Source organism: Cebus imitator, unplaced genomic scaffold (genome assembly GCF_001604975.1).
Source record: "Cebus imitator isolate Cc_AM_T3 unplaced genomic scaffold, Cebus_imitator-1.0 Scaffold445, whole genome shotgun sequence".
NCBI lineage: Eukaryota > Metazoa > Chordata > Mammalia > Primates > Cebidae > Cebus > Cebus imitator.
The window spans coordinates 1,367,525-1,384,860 of NW_016107760.1; the positions used below are offsets into that span (position 1 = coordinate 1,367,525).

Below are 17,336 nucleotides of genomic sequence, written 5' to 3' on the forward strand. Positions count from 1 at the left end.
TGATTCCATTTATATGAAGGTACAGAAGACATAAAAAGTCATCTGCCGTGAAAATCAGATCAGTGGTTGCCTGGGACAAGGTTAAGATGGTTGAATGGACAAGGGACATGAGAAAACTTTCTGGAGTAATAGACATGTTCTGTATCTGGTTGGGGTGGTGGTTACATGACTGTAAACATTCGTGAAAATTCATGAAACTAGACATTTAAAATGTGTGCATTTTATCAAGGGTGAAGTATGTTTCCATACAGTTTATAAAAAGCATAAGGATAAATTAATATGGGGAGATTACAATATAGAGTTGGCTCTCTGTATCCATGGGCTCCACATCTGTGGATTCAAGCAACCACGGATCAAAAATATTTGGAAAATAAAACCGCATCTGTACTGAACAAAAATAGATTTTTCTTATCATTATTCACTAAACAATACAGTATAACAAGTATTTATATAGCATTTACATTGTATTAGGTATTATAAGTAATCTACAGATGATTTAAATTACATGGAAGGATGTGAGTAGGTTACGTGCAAATACTACATCATTTATATCAGAGACTTCAGCATTTGCAGATCTGGGTATCTGTTGGAGATGCTGGAACCAATGCCCCACAGATACTGAGGGATGACTATATATGTATAGTTTCTCATATGAACTTGAGTCATTCCCTCCCCCTCCTCTTCTCCCATTTTTAAGCAACTATTCTGCTGCTAAAATGGAAAACAATATACACGCACCCAACACACTGGAAGCAGCTATAGCCTGAAACATATTTCTCCCTGGCAGTGCCTCTGAAGATGTAGTTATAGGCATTAACCTCATTGTTCCTACTTCTAAGTATACCTCCTTTATTTCTAGTAAACAGGGGTTTATCATACATCTTTTAAACATCCAGCCCAGTCTTTTGAGTAAGTTTCTACCACTGCTGAAAACCAAAACAATTCAGGAGGAAAAACAATAATTCCTCATTAGAACTGGAAATCAAAGCTTCTAACGTTGAAGACTTCAAAATTAATTTTTCTGTTTGTAAAGCCCCATCAAGCAGCTACTAGTATGGCCCAAAGAGGGGCCATAGGCTACAGTGGTCTAGAGATGGCTTTGAAGGCAGGTGCCCTGGGTTCTGATCCCTGTTCTGCCACATGTTGTGTGAACTTGAAAAAGAATTTCTATTTTTGTCTTTCTGCTTCACTTCTGTGCCTCGGTTTCCTCATCTTCAAAGACAGGGATAACAGTACCCACTTTTTAAGACAATAGACATGAAGCACTTAGATAAGTGCCTTGAACAGTTAGCACTTGATAACTATTTCTGTCCACCCCTCCACCCCCCACCGGAGACAATCTTGCTGTTGCCTGGGCTGGCATGCAGTGTCATGATCTTGGCTCACTGCAACCTTTGCCTCCTGGGTTCAAGCAATTCTCCTCCCTCAGCCTCCAGAGTAGCTGGGATTACAGGTGCCTGCCACCATGTCCAGCTAATTTTTGTATTTTTAGTAGAGACAGGGTTTCATCATGTTGGCCAGGCTGGTCTTGAACACCTGACCTCATGATCCGTCCGCCTTGGCCTCCCAAAGTGCTGGGATTACAGGTGTGAACCACCGTGCCTGGCCAATAACTATTAACAATAATAATAGAAGGAGCAGTGATGGACTTTTCAGGCTGGAATATTAAAAATATGCCGATAATTCACGCCTGTAATCCCAGCACTTTGGGAGGCTGCGGTAGGTGGATCAAGAGGTCAGGAGTTCAAGACCAGTCTGGCCAAGGTAATGAACCCCATGTCTACAAAAAATACAAAAATTAGCAGGGCATGGTGGTGGGTACCTATAATCCCAGCTACTTGGGAGGCTGAGGCAGAGAATTGCTTGAACCTGGCAGGCAGAGGTTGCAGTGAGCCGAGATCGCGCCACTGCACTCTAGCCTGGGCAACAGAGTGAGAATCTGTCTCAAAAAAAAAAAAAAAATGCTGATATTACAAGCCACACTTCACCTTCTATAATACCTTCATGTACCAACCTCTACTACTCTTTGCCATTCATCTGTCCCTAGCTATCATTTTTTTAACATCATCTTGAAAGTCTGCAAAACAAGGACAATAGTGATTTTTCATCTACCAACATAATACTTTGAGACTTTCCCCAAAACGATTATAAATAGTGACAAATAAAAGAGTTAATTAACTTAGAATCTCCTACCCTTATGTACTCCCTAGCACCCACTGAACATAATTGATTAAATTATTCAGAACATGGTGCCCTTTCCCCAGAAGCTCCAGTAAGCTGTACAGGCTGTACCACAAACAAGCCAATGAACCTGTACTTGAAAAAGGGGGATAAACAAGAAACTTGTTTTAAGTCATCCCCGTATAAACTTATAAAATTTGGATAAAATAATGCAACCTACCATCAGATAGGAAATATGGTTAACACATGCTGGCAGAACTTGTCATCAGGAAGAAAATCTACTAATTACACACTCACATTTAATGACTTCATTATTTGCCCCTGAATTTTTGGTTTGTTTTCCAGAAATATTCTATGGTAGATTTTTAAAGCATAAACAAAGCCAACTCTGAAATAGGGGCATACTGTATATAACTCACTAAAATTTCTGCTTTCTGAAAAAAATTCCATCACTAGCAAATCAACTCTGCTTTTAAATGCAGTAAAATTAAGTGGTGTCAGTCAGAGCAGTAACCCAAGCCAAAGAAAACTTCCCTAAAGCAAGACAGATGAAAAAAAATGAGAGGGTCTTTGATACACAGCAAAGTTTAAGAGAAAGCATTCTTGGCAGGGCATGGTGGCTCACTCCTGTAATCCCAGCACTTTGGGAGGCCAAGGCGGGTGGATCACCTGAGGTCAGGAGTTCGAGACCAGTCTAACGTAGGGAAATCCTGTCTCTACTAAAAATACGAAAATTAGCTGGGTGTGGTGGTACATGTCTGTAATCCTAGCTATTCAGGTGGCTGAGGCAGAAGAATTGCTTGAACCCGGGAGGTAGAGGCTGCCATGAGCCGAGATCATGCCATTGCACTCCAGCCTGGGCAACAAGAGTGAAACTCTGTGTCAAAAAAAAATTTTTTTTAAAGAATTCTTACATCCCAAGTGTCCAAGATATAACTGGTCTGCTGGAAACACACTGTTGAATGTTGGTAAGGATAACGGCCCTTAACTTAACATACAAACGTGAGTGAACGGGTCAGGATTATATTTGTACAGACCTGGCAGCCCAAGCGAAGGGCATTCTGTATTGTCCAAGGCGGCTACACACTTGTTTAGCTGTTCTGTGCACCTTCTGGGCCGTCTAAGGTCAGAAATAAGAAGATAGGCTCATATTTGTTAAAACTGCCATGGGCCCACCCAGAAAAATAATTTCCCCAACTTACCATTATAAAACATCAAAAGTCTCGGGAAAAAAAATGCAGAAATAGCCACAAGCAGAACAACATGCACCAGCCAGCCATTTTGCAAGAACGAAGTACTTCATAAGGCTTTGTGTTTTCTCATTAACAGAGCTTTTTTCATTTATAGCAGAAGACAGACGAAATAGATATAGGGCACATTTTGCACCAAAGACCTCTACTGGAAAAATGTTTAGTGGTTTTAACCTGTACTTCCTTTCACATAGCAGGCAAATGCTCATCATTCTTGGAAGAAGTTTTTCTGGATACAGCTGCCCTTTCTACTCCCAAGATAAGGAACAAGTCACCAGGAGTCAATGCAATTAGCCTAAGTGTGGGCAGGAGCTGCTGTTTGCACAGGCACTGAGAGATGACAAGGAGATAAACTGCCTATGGAGTCTAAACAGACTGCTGGCTGGATGCTTTTCCCTAGGGATACAGAGAGCTGGAGGCTTTTATCTATATTGTTGAGACATTTTTCCTCCACAAATTAGTCCCATCACATCAGCAACTTCCACTTAATAAACATTATTTGGGTACACAACAAAAATGCCATGTACAACAGATTGATGCTTCATAAATACGCAGGAGCTGGAGTGCTACTAATGAACTCAACTGTGAACCCTTTCCCTCCCAGGGTCTCAGGTTTTTCATTTATAAGAGGAGATGATGAGATTAGAGCAATGATTTCCAAACATTTGAATTTCGTAATTTCACAACTTTCCAGAAATGTGAATGATGATATAGGGTTACCAACTTTTAATATTACCACTTAAGGACATTCAACAAAACAATTTTTAAATCCCTGCCATTTAATATGCCAACATTTCATGAAAGAAAGATATGCATAACCTTTAAAAAGTAGGAAGGGCAAAGATCTCAGAATAAAGGGCAGCCCTTCGAATTAAATACATTTAGCTTCATGAAATGTTCACTGTCTTTCTTTTCTCATTTTTTCACAGACAGGAGTAAATCTGGGTATGAACTGACATTTGGGAACTATAGGACTGGATCCTCTTTAATCTCCCAGCTCTGACATTCATTCTAAGGCTTTATGTAGGACCGTAAGAAAAAGAACGGCTATTGTCAAGGATACGGTGTCAATTAGCAGATGTTGCCTAAAAGCTTTGGCTCTTATTTTGATAAGCAAGGAGAAATCAGATTATTACATTATCAGAACATCAATGACAATAGGAAAATATGCCACGTTCAAGTTTTAGCACACATACACAGTATACAATGTTTTCAGAATATATAGCATGTGCAAAGAATTTTTTTCCCCTTAGAGGGACATTGACAATGTCATTTAAAATATCAGAAAAAGGCAAATTCTACGTTAAGGTGAAATGTTGACAAACAATCTTTATAAATTACCTTTACTGGATCAGAATTTTTGATGTAGGGTTCTGCACAGTGTGTAATGTTTCCCTGTAGTACCTTTTCGATTCTTGCAACTAGAAAAATTTCAGGATGTGGATTTGTCACTGAGAAAATTCCCTGGAAAAAAAGTACTTCATTAGACTCATGTAACTTTGTACATATGGTTGTTTATGGTTAATGATTGTTAGTAAAGAATGTTGATATTCAACAAAGGGTCGTGTCCAGGACCCTAGAAATAGGTAGGATTTCCTTTCATACCGTTTTCAAAGCTTCCAACATTCCTTTCCAAATGGATTTTATATTTTGTCACCAACCTCACATCTGTTAGTCCCCAAAGTACAGGTATCACTGTTACTGCTTTGCCTCTTTGGTTTGGTTGTGTATGTAAGGTGAGTTCTTAAACCTAATTTAATACAATGTACATTGTTTGGCTTAATTGGTGTGTGCTAAAATTGTGTACGTTTCTCAAATAGAAATAGATAGACATTTTTAAATGCAGCTGCATGTAACTCAAGAGCAATTCATATTTAACTAATATTTCTTTCCACTAAGAAGGAAAAAGAAACTTTACTGCTCTAGTATAGAAAAACTAAATCGTCTTCTACAAGACATTCCTTTGTTGCAGTTCAAGAGCTCTTGTGGGTGCTTCCAATGCAAAGGTAGGAGACAGAGGATCCAAATCTCATTTTGCCCCCATACACCTTATTTAAATGTACTAATGTAGATGCAACCAAAGTTACATTTTTCTTTGAAAGCATGTGGAACAGCCATGTCACCTCCTGTCCAGTTTGACTCCTTCCAAATATGATATCCTCTATGTAGCATGTTAGTTGGTTATGCCTGTTGTTTAAAGGAGCATCACTAATGAATTTAAGTGGAAAAATCTATCACTGAGTCTCTACCAAAATTTTGTTTTTTACTTGGTATATTACCAACTTTGTTAATATAGTGATTTTCAGTTTCCAATGCATTTCAGACACATTATCTCATTTTTTCCAGATAGAAACCTTGGAGGTAGACAGAGCAGAATAGAAAATTGAGTATAAGAGGCTAAAAATTCCCCCAAAGTCAAACAGCTTATAAGGATCCTGGGTAATGGCTGATTCAGCTTTGAATTCCCAAGCAGCAAGCATGGAACAAAGTGGTTCAAAATTGCTTGAGAAAGTGAACAAAGTGGTTCAAAATAGCTTGTCAAATTTCTTGGGTCCCAGCTCCAACATTAATGGGTTTAAGCAAGTCACATTCTCTCTAAGTCTCAGGTTTCTCATCTGTGAAATGGACACGATGATAGTGATAGGGATTTCATACATTTCTTGTATGGATTAATTGAAGTAATGCACATCAGGTACCTTGTTATTACCCAGGTGGCTCACCAAAGTATCTCAAGGTCACAGAACCTGGCTTCTGGTACTGCTGGGAGGCTTTAACATGCTGTTTGAGCTGTGAGGCTGACCAGGTTGGCAGACTGCCCGAGCTACCCCTGCAGAAGGTATGCTGAGGAGTGTGCCTTGAGTGCAGTGTTACTCTAACTGGCATTTAACCATGCTAGATGGTTTTCATGCTTTATCTCATTCGGTCTTCATAAAAACTCTGAAATGTAGGCACTACTATATACACATTCTATAGGTTAAGAAATGGAGGGTTGGGCGCAGTGGCTCATGCCTGTAATCCCAGCACTTTGGGAGGCTGAGGTGGGCAGATCATGAGGTCAGGAGATGGAGACCATCCTGGCTCACACAGTGAAACCCCGTCTCTACTAAAAATACAAAATAATTAGCTGGGCGTGGTGGCACATGCCTGCAGTCCTAGCTACTTGGGAGGCTAAGGCTAGAGAAATGCTTGAACCCAGGAAGCAGAGGTTGCAGTGAGCCGAGATCGCACTACTGTACTCCAGCCTGGGTGACAAAGCCAGACTCCATCTCAAAAAAAAAAAAAAGAAAGATAGAAAGAAAAAGAAATGGAGGCACAGAGAGGTTTGTGCAGTGAGTAAGTGGGTGAAGAAGATTGCAGTCCAGGCTTCCAGATTACACAGCCCATGCTATATCCCCTCTCAGCCCTGAGGTCCATACAACCAACATCTCATATGATAAGGCCAGATTAGAACAGTAATAATGCTGGGCATGGTGGCTCCTGCTTGTAAACCAATCACTTTGGGAGGCTAAGGTGGGAGAATTGCTTGAGCCGGGAGTTTGAGAACAGTAATACTGATTATTGCTATAGCTACCATTTATTGAACACTTATTGTTTCCCATTCTCAGTACTTTAAGCATTTCCCAACACTAATGCCAGCAATGACTATTATAATTTTAAGATATTTGACAATTGATAAAAGCTTGCTGTTTTCACTTGTTTACCTGAGATCACTGTTACTGCTACTACTGCTCGCTGCTACGTTGCACTGAGCAAACCGAGTGTGCCCATCACAGTGTTGAGTGTTTTCTCAGAACCACATACCTTGTTTGTGCCTCCCCACAGCCCTTGGACACAGGTACTGTCACTACCTCCACTGAGATGTCCATTTTCTAACTGACCAGGGATTCCAATGCTAGGGGACACTCTTTGAAGTTGTTTTACCTTTTGTCCCATCAGCTTCTGGCCCTCTGCCTGTCCCCAGAATGCAGAAGGTCGCCAGAGAGAACCCAGAAATCCCACATGGGCTGGAAGTCTGGCCCTTTAAGACAAGGTCTCTGGCCCAGTCCTTTTTCTCACCAAGGGGCATGAATATGCCTCCCCACCCTAGGGAGACTCTTACCCACTTTGCTGGCCCCTCCCTCTAGAGAATGGACCAGTTCCTCTCCCCGAGCCACCAGTACTTACAAAGCTCCTAGGTTGTGGCAGGGCATGTGCTAGTGTTATAATATTTCAGCATTTAATTACATTCTGTCTAATATTCTTAGTCAAGTTATTTCAAACAGACCTAGATTCAAATCCTGCCATCACCACTACTAGCTGTGTCACCATGAGCAGCTTACTTAACTTCCCTGAGCTTCAGTTTCCCCATCTGTCAAACAGAAGTGATTATAGCATTTCACAAACTATTATGATTACATGAGACACTGATGGAATAATGTTGGCACACAGGAGATATTTTTTAAATGTTGATTTTCTTCCTATCCCAAATTACAAACTAGATGACATCTGAAATCATAATTTAAAATTCCTGCATTGAACATACTGCTGAGTTAGGTACACACTGAAGCAACAGAGGAAATAAATATTGACATAAAATGACTTATTTGATGCTGTGCAGGAAATTTTATTTGTTTATTTATTTGAGACGGAGTCTTGCTAGGTCACCCAGGCTGGAGTGCAGTGGCATGATCTTGGCTCACTGCAACCTCCGCCTCCCAGGTTCAAGCAATTCTCCTGCCTCTGTCTCCTGAGGCTACATCATCATGTCCGGCTAATTTTTGTATTTTTAGTAGACACGGAGTTTTGCCATGTTGGTCAGGCTGGTCTCTAACTCCTGACCTCATGATCTGCCCACATCAGCCTCCCAAAGTGCTGGGATTACAGGTGTGAGCCATTGTGCCCAGCCAGGAAATTTTAAACATAAAATTCAATAGTAGGTTCTCAAATATTTACAACACTGTGCTTGCTCAATCCCTCTTTCAGAAGCATCCACCATCATTGTGGAATATTCATAGAGGTAACAACTACAGCCTGAGTAACAAGCTAAGGGGCTATCAGGGATTAAGGACTAACTTGAGGACAAGCTACCAGAAATGCACAGCCACAAAAGGACTGTGACAGCCCATGTAAAGAAGTCTTTTCCAATGTTTGATCATCTATATCAATCAGCATAATCTTTGACCCTAAAAATCCCAATGCTTGGAATTTATTCCAAGGAGATAATTCAACAAATGAGCTAAGATGTGTGCACAAGAGGCTCAATGAGGCATTATTTCTGATAGCAAATAATTAGAAATGTCTTAAGTAGCTAAATAAATGAAATGTCATGTTAGCCTTTAATATTGCATGTGACCGATCTATAGATATTGATATAGGATAAATATGATATTAAAAGAATATAGTAGGTATAAAACAGCATATGACATAATTTTTATAGGAGTATACATAATGTGTATATATTTCTATATACACAACAGAGATGTCTGAAAAGATGTTTACCAAAATGTTAAGTTATTATCTTACAGTTGGTGACTTACTTTCTTCTTTATACTTCTTATATTGTTTGAATTTTCTACATAAGAATGTACTTATCATTATAATCAGGGAAAAAAGGAGTGGTATTTTTATTTAGGGATAAATCAATCTCCTTACAACATGAGCAGCTTTGTTCACATGTCTCTTTCGACTTTAATTTTCTGCCATGCTCTCATTTCCTTTTAGCTGCAAAAGTCCAGCAAGCAGATGATCAATTCCACTCTGCTAACTTCTCATGGCCTCCAGTCTGGTCAGAGGTCAGAATTCCAAGGAACAGTTAAGCTCTTTCTGAAAGGGATTCTTTGCTCCAGATAGAACAGAAGAGTGTAGCATTACAGCTATGACACAAGCAGTTCCCACCCATTGCTTTTCAAGTAAAACTCCTTGTAGAAAGAGCCCATATGCTCCATTCAAATGACCTACTCATAATGGACATAAAATCAGGGGTGGGAGAGTTAATTTAGGGTCAATTTTTCCTAAAAACTGAAACCTTCAAGCACTTATTGCCTTACTCAGAAGTATATGCATGAGTGTGGGTGCTGGTGTGTTTATGTGTCTGTATCAGCTTTCTATCTCACAAAATAATTCCCTCTCTCTCACATTATGGTCCCATTAAAAATGTTCCTTCGCTAACATGTTACTGGCATGTTCATTGGTTTCCATTTTTGCCCTCAAACTTCAGTCACCAGAAAAATATCTATTGACAGGCCTTACATGAGAGAGAATGCCATGAAAACACTGGCCTGAAACCACAAAATAACACAAGAACATTTCTGTTTCTTATTATGAATGTACTGGTAAGACTAAAGATCATTCGTTACCTGTTTTATGTAGCGTAACTGAGATTCAGCAATTCCATGAATGACAGACTCAGGTGAAGAGCCTTTCGGGTTACCATCACTGGCCAGTTGGGTTGAAGAGCCCCACAGCATTTCACGGACAGATGGGGGATTCAGGTCTACATGAAAGTCTGCTGAAATCTTACAATTGTTCTTTACATCAAATAAGGCAAGATTGATAAAAAAGGGCTCAACCTGGAAATGAAAACAATTATATTTTAAAACTAAGACTTTGGCGGGGGGATGGTGGGGAGAGACCCAATTGCAAAATAAATTTGTTATTCCTCCAGTTTCTGTGATTACAGTTCCTGAGTTCCACACTTAGCTAAAATTATATTATGGCTTATCTGCACAGAAGAAAGGGCATTCCAAAACACCAGATTTCAACAAATTTTAACCTCTGTCAGGTGTAGATAATTTCACACACTATAAAGTTTACAAAAAAAAAATAGAAATCAAAAGCTACATTTATATAACACAAATTGTTCTATGAATAAATATTAATTCTCTACACATTTACTGAGACTACCTAAAAAATAATGCCAATATTATTATAGAGTAGAAATGAATCTACTCTTCTGTTATGTTCCAACTTACTCAACTATACATTTCATAAGAGCTAGTAATAGTCAACATCAAATTACTTGACAAAAGCTTTGCCCTATCAGCAATTTTGGAAGACATGATTCCTCTCTACAGATGGCATTTGAAAGATGGTCACAAAGAGAAATTTCATGCCAGATGGAATACAGATTAACCCTTTATACACAGGAAAGTCTGCTGTACTTTTCAGCTATCTTGTGAGAGAATCAATCATCACCGTTTTATTTTTAATAGACAAAACTAGAACCAAAAAATAAAGATGAACATACAAAACAGTCTCTTTGAAGGTTTTACATTTACATTCCAAGGATTTCTAAGCAACTCAAATGATCCATGACAGCTATCACTTAGAATTTTCTCTGTAGACCAAAATAAATCTAATGCTATAGAATAGTGACCGAGCCTAGCAGACTGCACAGCATCTGTATCCCAGCATGGCTATGGTGATCCTTACTCATTGCTATGAACCAATTTCACAGAAGAAATCACATTATTTAACAGAATTTACACATTTGATGATTTTGCAGGTTTGGGGAACATGCTCCTCTGGAACATCAAGAGCCTACTCTATCTGCTATTCTAAGTAGATAAGATTTTCATGAATTCTCAAAATGAGGACATAGCCATATTTTGGCAAAAGAAAGAGATGTATAAAATTCTTCCATGTCTAATTTATCATATGTGGCACTGGGATCTTCACATAGTCAATTATTAACAGTTCTCAGTCATAAAAAGATATTTTATTGTCATAAAATGTATATATATATAATATATATATAAAACTTTTATTTTAGATTCAGGGTACATGTGCAGGTTTGTTATATAGGTAAATTGCATGTCATGGAGGTTTGGTGTACAAATTATTTTGAGAAAGACATTTCTTTAATGCACTGATGCAAGTGGGGTAGAAGGAAAAGTCATACATACATTTGTGGGTGGTCCTTTTGCATTGTCTCCAATTTGGCCCAAGATATTGAAAGTTAAATCATGGCAATTTACCAGGAGACGTTTGTTGCACTTTTCTTCAAATGGCTTTATATCGGGTTCAATTCCTGAAAAGTCCAACCTCTACAAAACAGAGAGTGTGAATCATTTTCAAAAAAAGATAGGATTAATATTAAAATAGATTTATGTTAATATAATAAAAATGGCAAAATCCAACTGTTCTCTGTCCATTCTTCATTTGAACTCTTTTTATGTTTTCATTTAACAAGCCTTTATAGACTTTTTACACTAAAGTTAAACAGTGATAGAGAAATCCTAGAGGAAGGTGATGAAACTCGGATCTAAGGCAATGAAAAAGTCACAAGTCTGTACTACGGCCTGCAAAGCCCTACATGACATGACTCCCTGTCTCTTCTCGCCGCTCTGACTTCATCTCCTACCATGCTTGCCCTCCTCCCTCTTCCAGCCACACTGGTCTCCTTGGTTATTTTTATTTATTTATTTATTTTGAGACAGATTCTTGCTCTGTCACCAGGCTGGAGTGCTGTGGCATGTCGGCTCACTACAACCTCCACCTCCCGGGTTCAAGCTATTCCCCTGCCTCAGCCTCCTGAGTAGCTGGGACTACAGGCATGCACCATCATGCCCGGCTAACTCTTGTATTTTAGTAGAGACAAGATTTCACCATGTTGGCCAGGATGTTCTTGATCTCCTGACTTTGTCATCCACTTGCCTTGGCTTCCCAAAGTGCTGGGTTTACAGGCATGAGCCACCATGCCTGGCTCTCCTTGATTATTTTGCCAGCACACCAAGGACACTCCCACACCAGGACTTTTGCACTTGCTGTTCTGTCAGGAACCCTCTTCCCTCAGATAGCTACATGGCTTTCTTCCTCATTTCCAAGCCTCTGATCAATTGACACTTCTGCAGGGAGACCTTCCCTAACTCCCTATAGAAAACTACACACTCTCAGCTGGGCGCAGTGGCTCACACGGGAGGTAGAGGCAGGCGGACCACAAGTTCAAGAGATCGAGACCATCCTGGCCAACATGGTGAAACCCCATCTGTTTCTACTAAAAATACAAAAATTAGCTGGGCATGGTAGCACGTGCCTGTAGTACCAGTTACTTGGGAGGCTGAGGGAAGAGAATTGCTTGAACCCAGGAGGCAGAGGTTGCAGTGAGCCAAGATCGTGCCATTGCACTCCATCCTGGGAGATGGAGTGAGACTCCATCTCAAAAACAAGCAAACAAAAAGACCAAAAACTGCACACTCCCTGATGGTCTATACTCCCTTTCTCTCATTTATCTTTCTAATATTACTTTTTATATGTGCTTATTCTTTGTCTTCCCCATGCAATATATGTTCCAAAACAGTCAAAATTTGGTTTCCTTTATGAGCTGTGCAGGAGGCAGAACTGACAGGAATAGGTATGGGAAGCATCAAAACTAACATGGTAGGCTGAGAGGGGAAGATCACTTGAGGCTAGGAGTTGGAGACCAACCTGCGCAAGACAGTGAGACCCTCATCTCTACAAAAAAATAAAAGCTAGCCAGGCATGGTTGTGTAGGTCTATAGTCCTGGTTATTTGGGAGGCTGAGGCAGGAGGATGGCTTGAACCCAAGAGTTCAAGGCTGCAGTGAGCTATGATGGTGCCACTGCACTCCAGCCTGGGTGACAGAGTGAGACCCTATCTCAAAAAAAAAAAAAAAAAAAGATTAATACAGTGATCCCTAATTTGAGAGATTCAATAGATAGCAATGTTATGAACTTAGTCGTGAAATACAAATGAATGACAGATTTTGAAGTACAGTGAGTAGAAATGGTGAGTTCAGTTTGGGATGTGTTGCATTTGAGGTAATGGCAGTAGGAAAAATAGGAGAGGCCTGACTTAGAGATCTGGATGTGGGAGTCAGCAGCATTTAGGTTGAAAGGCACAAAAGGCTGGAACCCCATGGACTACCTATGTTTAAGTTATGTACAGAGTAAGAGGCATCTGCTTAGGAAATTGATCAACACTGAGCTCAGCTAACAGAGCGAGGCAATGGACTTGGGCTACCACAGAAATCAATTTCTGAAAATTATTGGTATTTTGAAATAAAAACACGAAAAAGATATTGGGTGTGAAGGAATCCTTTCAGTAGGGGAGGAATCTGTCTCTCAAAGAAAATTCCTAGAATCTTCCTTCTGAGCTCACAAGGCTCAGGCAATCTAAGTTCATCTGTTCATGCTCAACGTCTGAACAGACTTATATTCTATTCACAAAAGGGAAAAAAAGTGTGGATTATGGGACAATTTACTATGTTTTCATTAAGGTCATAGACATCGCAGGCAGCAAATGATTGGGTGGATTCGAGCAGAATAACACTGTCAGTATGGAAAACTCAAGACAAGAAACCGAAAATTTTTTCTCAATTACCTAAGTAATTCAAGCCAAAACAGGTATTATGCCTGAAGAATATTGGATAATTATAGCTGTTCTAACTTAGCCTGTGTGACTGACAAAAACCTCCTTAAAAGGACCCAATGTGTAAGATTTGTACCTGAAAGCACGACTTCTTCCCCTTTGAATCTATTTATCTACAAAAGGAATGCGAATGTGTGGGACTAGACAGCTCCCTCTTAAATACCTATCTATCTGTGGAGCCAGGGGAGGCAAGTCATTGCCATGGAGATCAATTTTAATTTCCAACCATTTATCTGCTTTCCTTTCTGCCTCACTCAGACAGTAAAATGTGAAGAGAAACTGGACCAAATCACTCCAGCCTTCAAATCCTTTCCCTTCTAAGGCCTGTGAGTGCAAATGTTGGGACATATGGCCTTCTTCAGCTCAAAGTTTGAGCCATCACCTTCAGTCAGCCAGTATTTCTTTATTCTCTAAGGTCATGTCTCTAAATAATGAACTATGGCCAAAAGAAAAGGTGAAATTACAGAATGGTGCCTCACCTAGAAAAGGTACTCAACAGATGCAACGTGGGTTTCTCCGAGGTGAGACTGCCTTCCATAACAAACATTACATTCAATTTCTTCTCCTTAAAGCTTCATTACAACTGTAAATTTCGCTTACTATATAGTTCACTGATAAATAACTCAGACATAAAACCAGTTCAGTTTTATGACCACAAAAATGCTACACCACAAATTTGTAAAAATACTGGATTTAGTTTCAACCACAGTCAGTTGGCTCCTTTGTATACAATGAAAGAGCCTGATATGTCCAACTAGGGCCCAGTCATGGGTGGGGGATCAAAGACTCAGACATGCTTGGAAGAAGTAAATTTCGGAATGAATATCTCAGAACAAATATCCCTGAGGCCCATTATACTATTACTTTTTTTTTTTTTTTTTTTTTTTTTTTGAGACGGAGTCTTGCTCTGTCACCAGGCTGGATAGTGGCGCAGTCTCGGCTCACTGCAACCTCCGCCTCCCGGGTTCAAGCGCTTCTTCTGCCTCAGCCTCCCGAGTAGCTGGGACTACAGGCATACACCAACATGCCTGGGGTTTCACCATGTTGGCCAGGATGGTCTCGATCTCTTGACCTTGTGATCTGCCCGCCTCGGCCTCCCAAAGCGCTGGGATTACAGGCGTGAGCCACCGCGCCCGGCCTACTTTAAAAAAAAAAAAAAATTCACGTTACTTGCCCTAAAGCAATATTTAATTCCAATGGGGGAAAAAGGGAAATGAAATTATTTTTAAAAATCTATTTTCTCCAAATAATCCCATTTCTCATGTAATATTTTCATTAAGGAAAGATGTTTGTATTACTTATAGCCTATATACTTTTCCATTTTAAACTAAATTTTTAATTAGAAAACCATATGAAGCAAAAAGAAAAAACAACAATGGCTAATCTAAAGGCAGTGAGCTATCTCAATTGATTGCTCAGTCAATTACATACTGAACTCCTTGTTGTACTCTTTCTCCCTCTTGTCACTACTGCACTTGACTACACTTAAATAAAGAGGCCTGGCGTGGTGGCTCATGCCTGTAATCCCAGCACTTTGGGAGGCCAAGGCAGGCAGATCACCTGAGGTCAGGAACTCGAGACAGCCTGACCAACACAGTGAAGCCCCATCTCTACTAAAAATACAAAATTAGCTAGGCGTGGTGGCACATGCCTGTAATCCCAGCTACTCAGGAGGCTGAGGTATGAGAATTGCTTGAACCTAAGAAGGTGGAGGTTGCGGTGAGCCAAGATCGCACCATTGGACTTCAGTCTGGGCAACAAGAGTGAAACTCTGTCTCAAAACAACAACAACAACAACGAAAATAAAAAAAAGAGAGAAAGAAAGAAAGAAAAAGAAAAATGACAACAACAAAATCAGACTTCCCCAAATTATTTCATATTTTCATGGAAGAAAAAACTGTAATGCACATTTTCCTATTTCAAATGAAAAAGATTTTCATTCGAAATCTCATATAGAAAAAGGGAAAAGAAAGCCAAAAAATTTCATCTCCCTCAATTTCATTTTCTCAAAAACTATTTTCCATTAGGAAAAATATTTGTAATACTTATATACTTTAGACTTTTCCTACTGAAAAAATTAAAAACTGAATTAGAAAATGTCATAGAATTAAATATTAACTGCATATATCTTAGTACAAAACACATCTAACTCTCATGAAAGAGGTTAAAATACACATACGCATATAAACCTGCACCTTCCTGCACCACCCTCCATTTAAAGTGTGATTAAGCCAGACATAAAAATTATCCCAGTTCTACAGGCCTACATCAAATGTGAAAAATAAATGTCTCATATGACTCATATGTTCTTTATACTGCAGATATTTACTGCCACTAGATCACAATTGTATTTAATGGGCTAAAAGAACATTGTAACCATCTTGAAGGGTTCTTTAATTTATCTATTTTGAGAAGCAAGATGAAGTGAAAAGAATATAAGAAACTGAGAAATACATATGTAATTCAGCCCCAAATTATCTGCAAATGTGATGGTCCTCTTGAGTGAAGAGTTCATTGTTAAGTTACCTGTTCAAAGTAAACAAGACAAATATAAAATAATCTATCCCTAGTGGTACAAAAAAACAGAGATTTCAACATTTCAAAGATGTTGTTTATGTGAATAAGCAACAATTCTAGGACTAAAGAAATGTATCATTAATACCTGAACTTCTGAATCAAAAGAAAAGAGATTCTGTCTTCCATCTCCTCTACTGAGTTTGTTTAGTTGTTCAGTTTCTCTTCCATACTAAAATTTTAAAAAACATGTATGTTACTTCATTTCCTTCAAAACAGTGTTAAATAGTATTTAAATGTACAGTTTATGTAAAACTATAAATCTGTCACAGATTCAAAAATATACCATTCTCTATTTCCATGTACTTAAGATGGATAAAGAATGCTTGCTTGGCTATGACCCATAATAAGCTATATATCAGGTTCTTACGCTTTCTATGTGCCTGTTTGCAACACCAAGATTATTATTCATCCTGCAGTCAGTACAAAACAGGAATGCAAGATACTCTGAATGCAAAGGAGAAATAAACAAAAGAGAAATCACCATAGTTTTCATATCCATGGTGTTAGCTATGGAATATTATATGTAATTCTGATTCCATCACTTTGGGAAATACCTAGTGAGCTGCACAATCCAGGATGACAAAGTTTGAGATGGAATGCAACTAAACTCTATAAAATCATTTTATAAAATCCTAGATCAGGCCGGGCGCAGTGATTCATGCCTGTAATCCCAGCACTTTGGGAGGCCAAGGTGGGTGGAGTTTGAGACCAGCCTGGTCAAGAAGGTGAAACCCTGTCTCTACTAAAAATACAAAGATTCCCCTCCCTGTGTCCATGTGTTCTCATTGTTCAACACCCGCCTATGAGTGAGAACATGCGGTGTTTGATCTTCTGCTGTCCTGTCAGTTTGCTGAGAATGATGGTTTCCAGGTTCATCCATGTCCCTACAAAGGACCCTAACTCATCGTTTTTGATGGCTGCATAATATTCCATGGTGTATATGTGCCACATTTGGGGGGT

At 39.3% G+C, this 17,336-nt stretch overlaps 1 protein-coding gene across 1 annotated transcript in view; it reads right to left on the minus strand.

The window, feature by feature from the left end:
* The window catches only part of DOCK11 (dedicator of cytokinesis 11), a 191,091-nt gene that overhangs the window by 100,273 nt on the left and 73,482 nt on the right, over nucleotides 1–17,336 (minus strand). Inside the window, 5 exon segments of the mRNA XM_017511236.2 lie at nucleotides 3,219–3,301; nucleotides 4,773–4,895; nucleotides 9,767–9,979; nucleotides 11,315–11,455; nucleotides 16,462–16,545. Coding sequence (XP_017366725.1) covers nucleotides 3,219–3,301; nucleotides 4,773–4,895; nucleotides 9,767–9,979; nucleotides 11,315–11,455; nucleotides 16,462–16,545 — 644 coding nt within the window.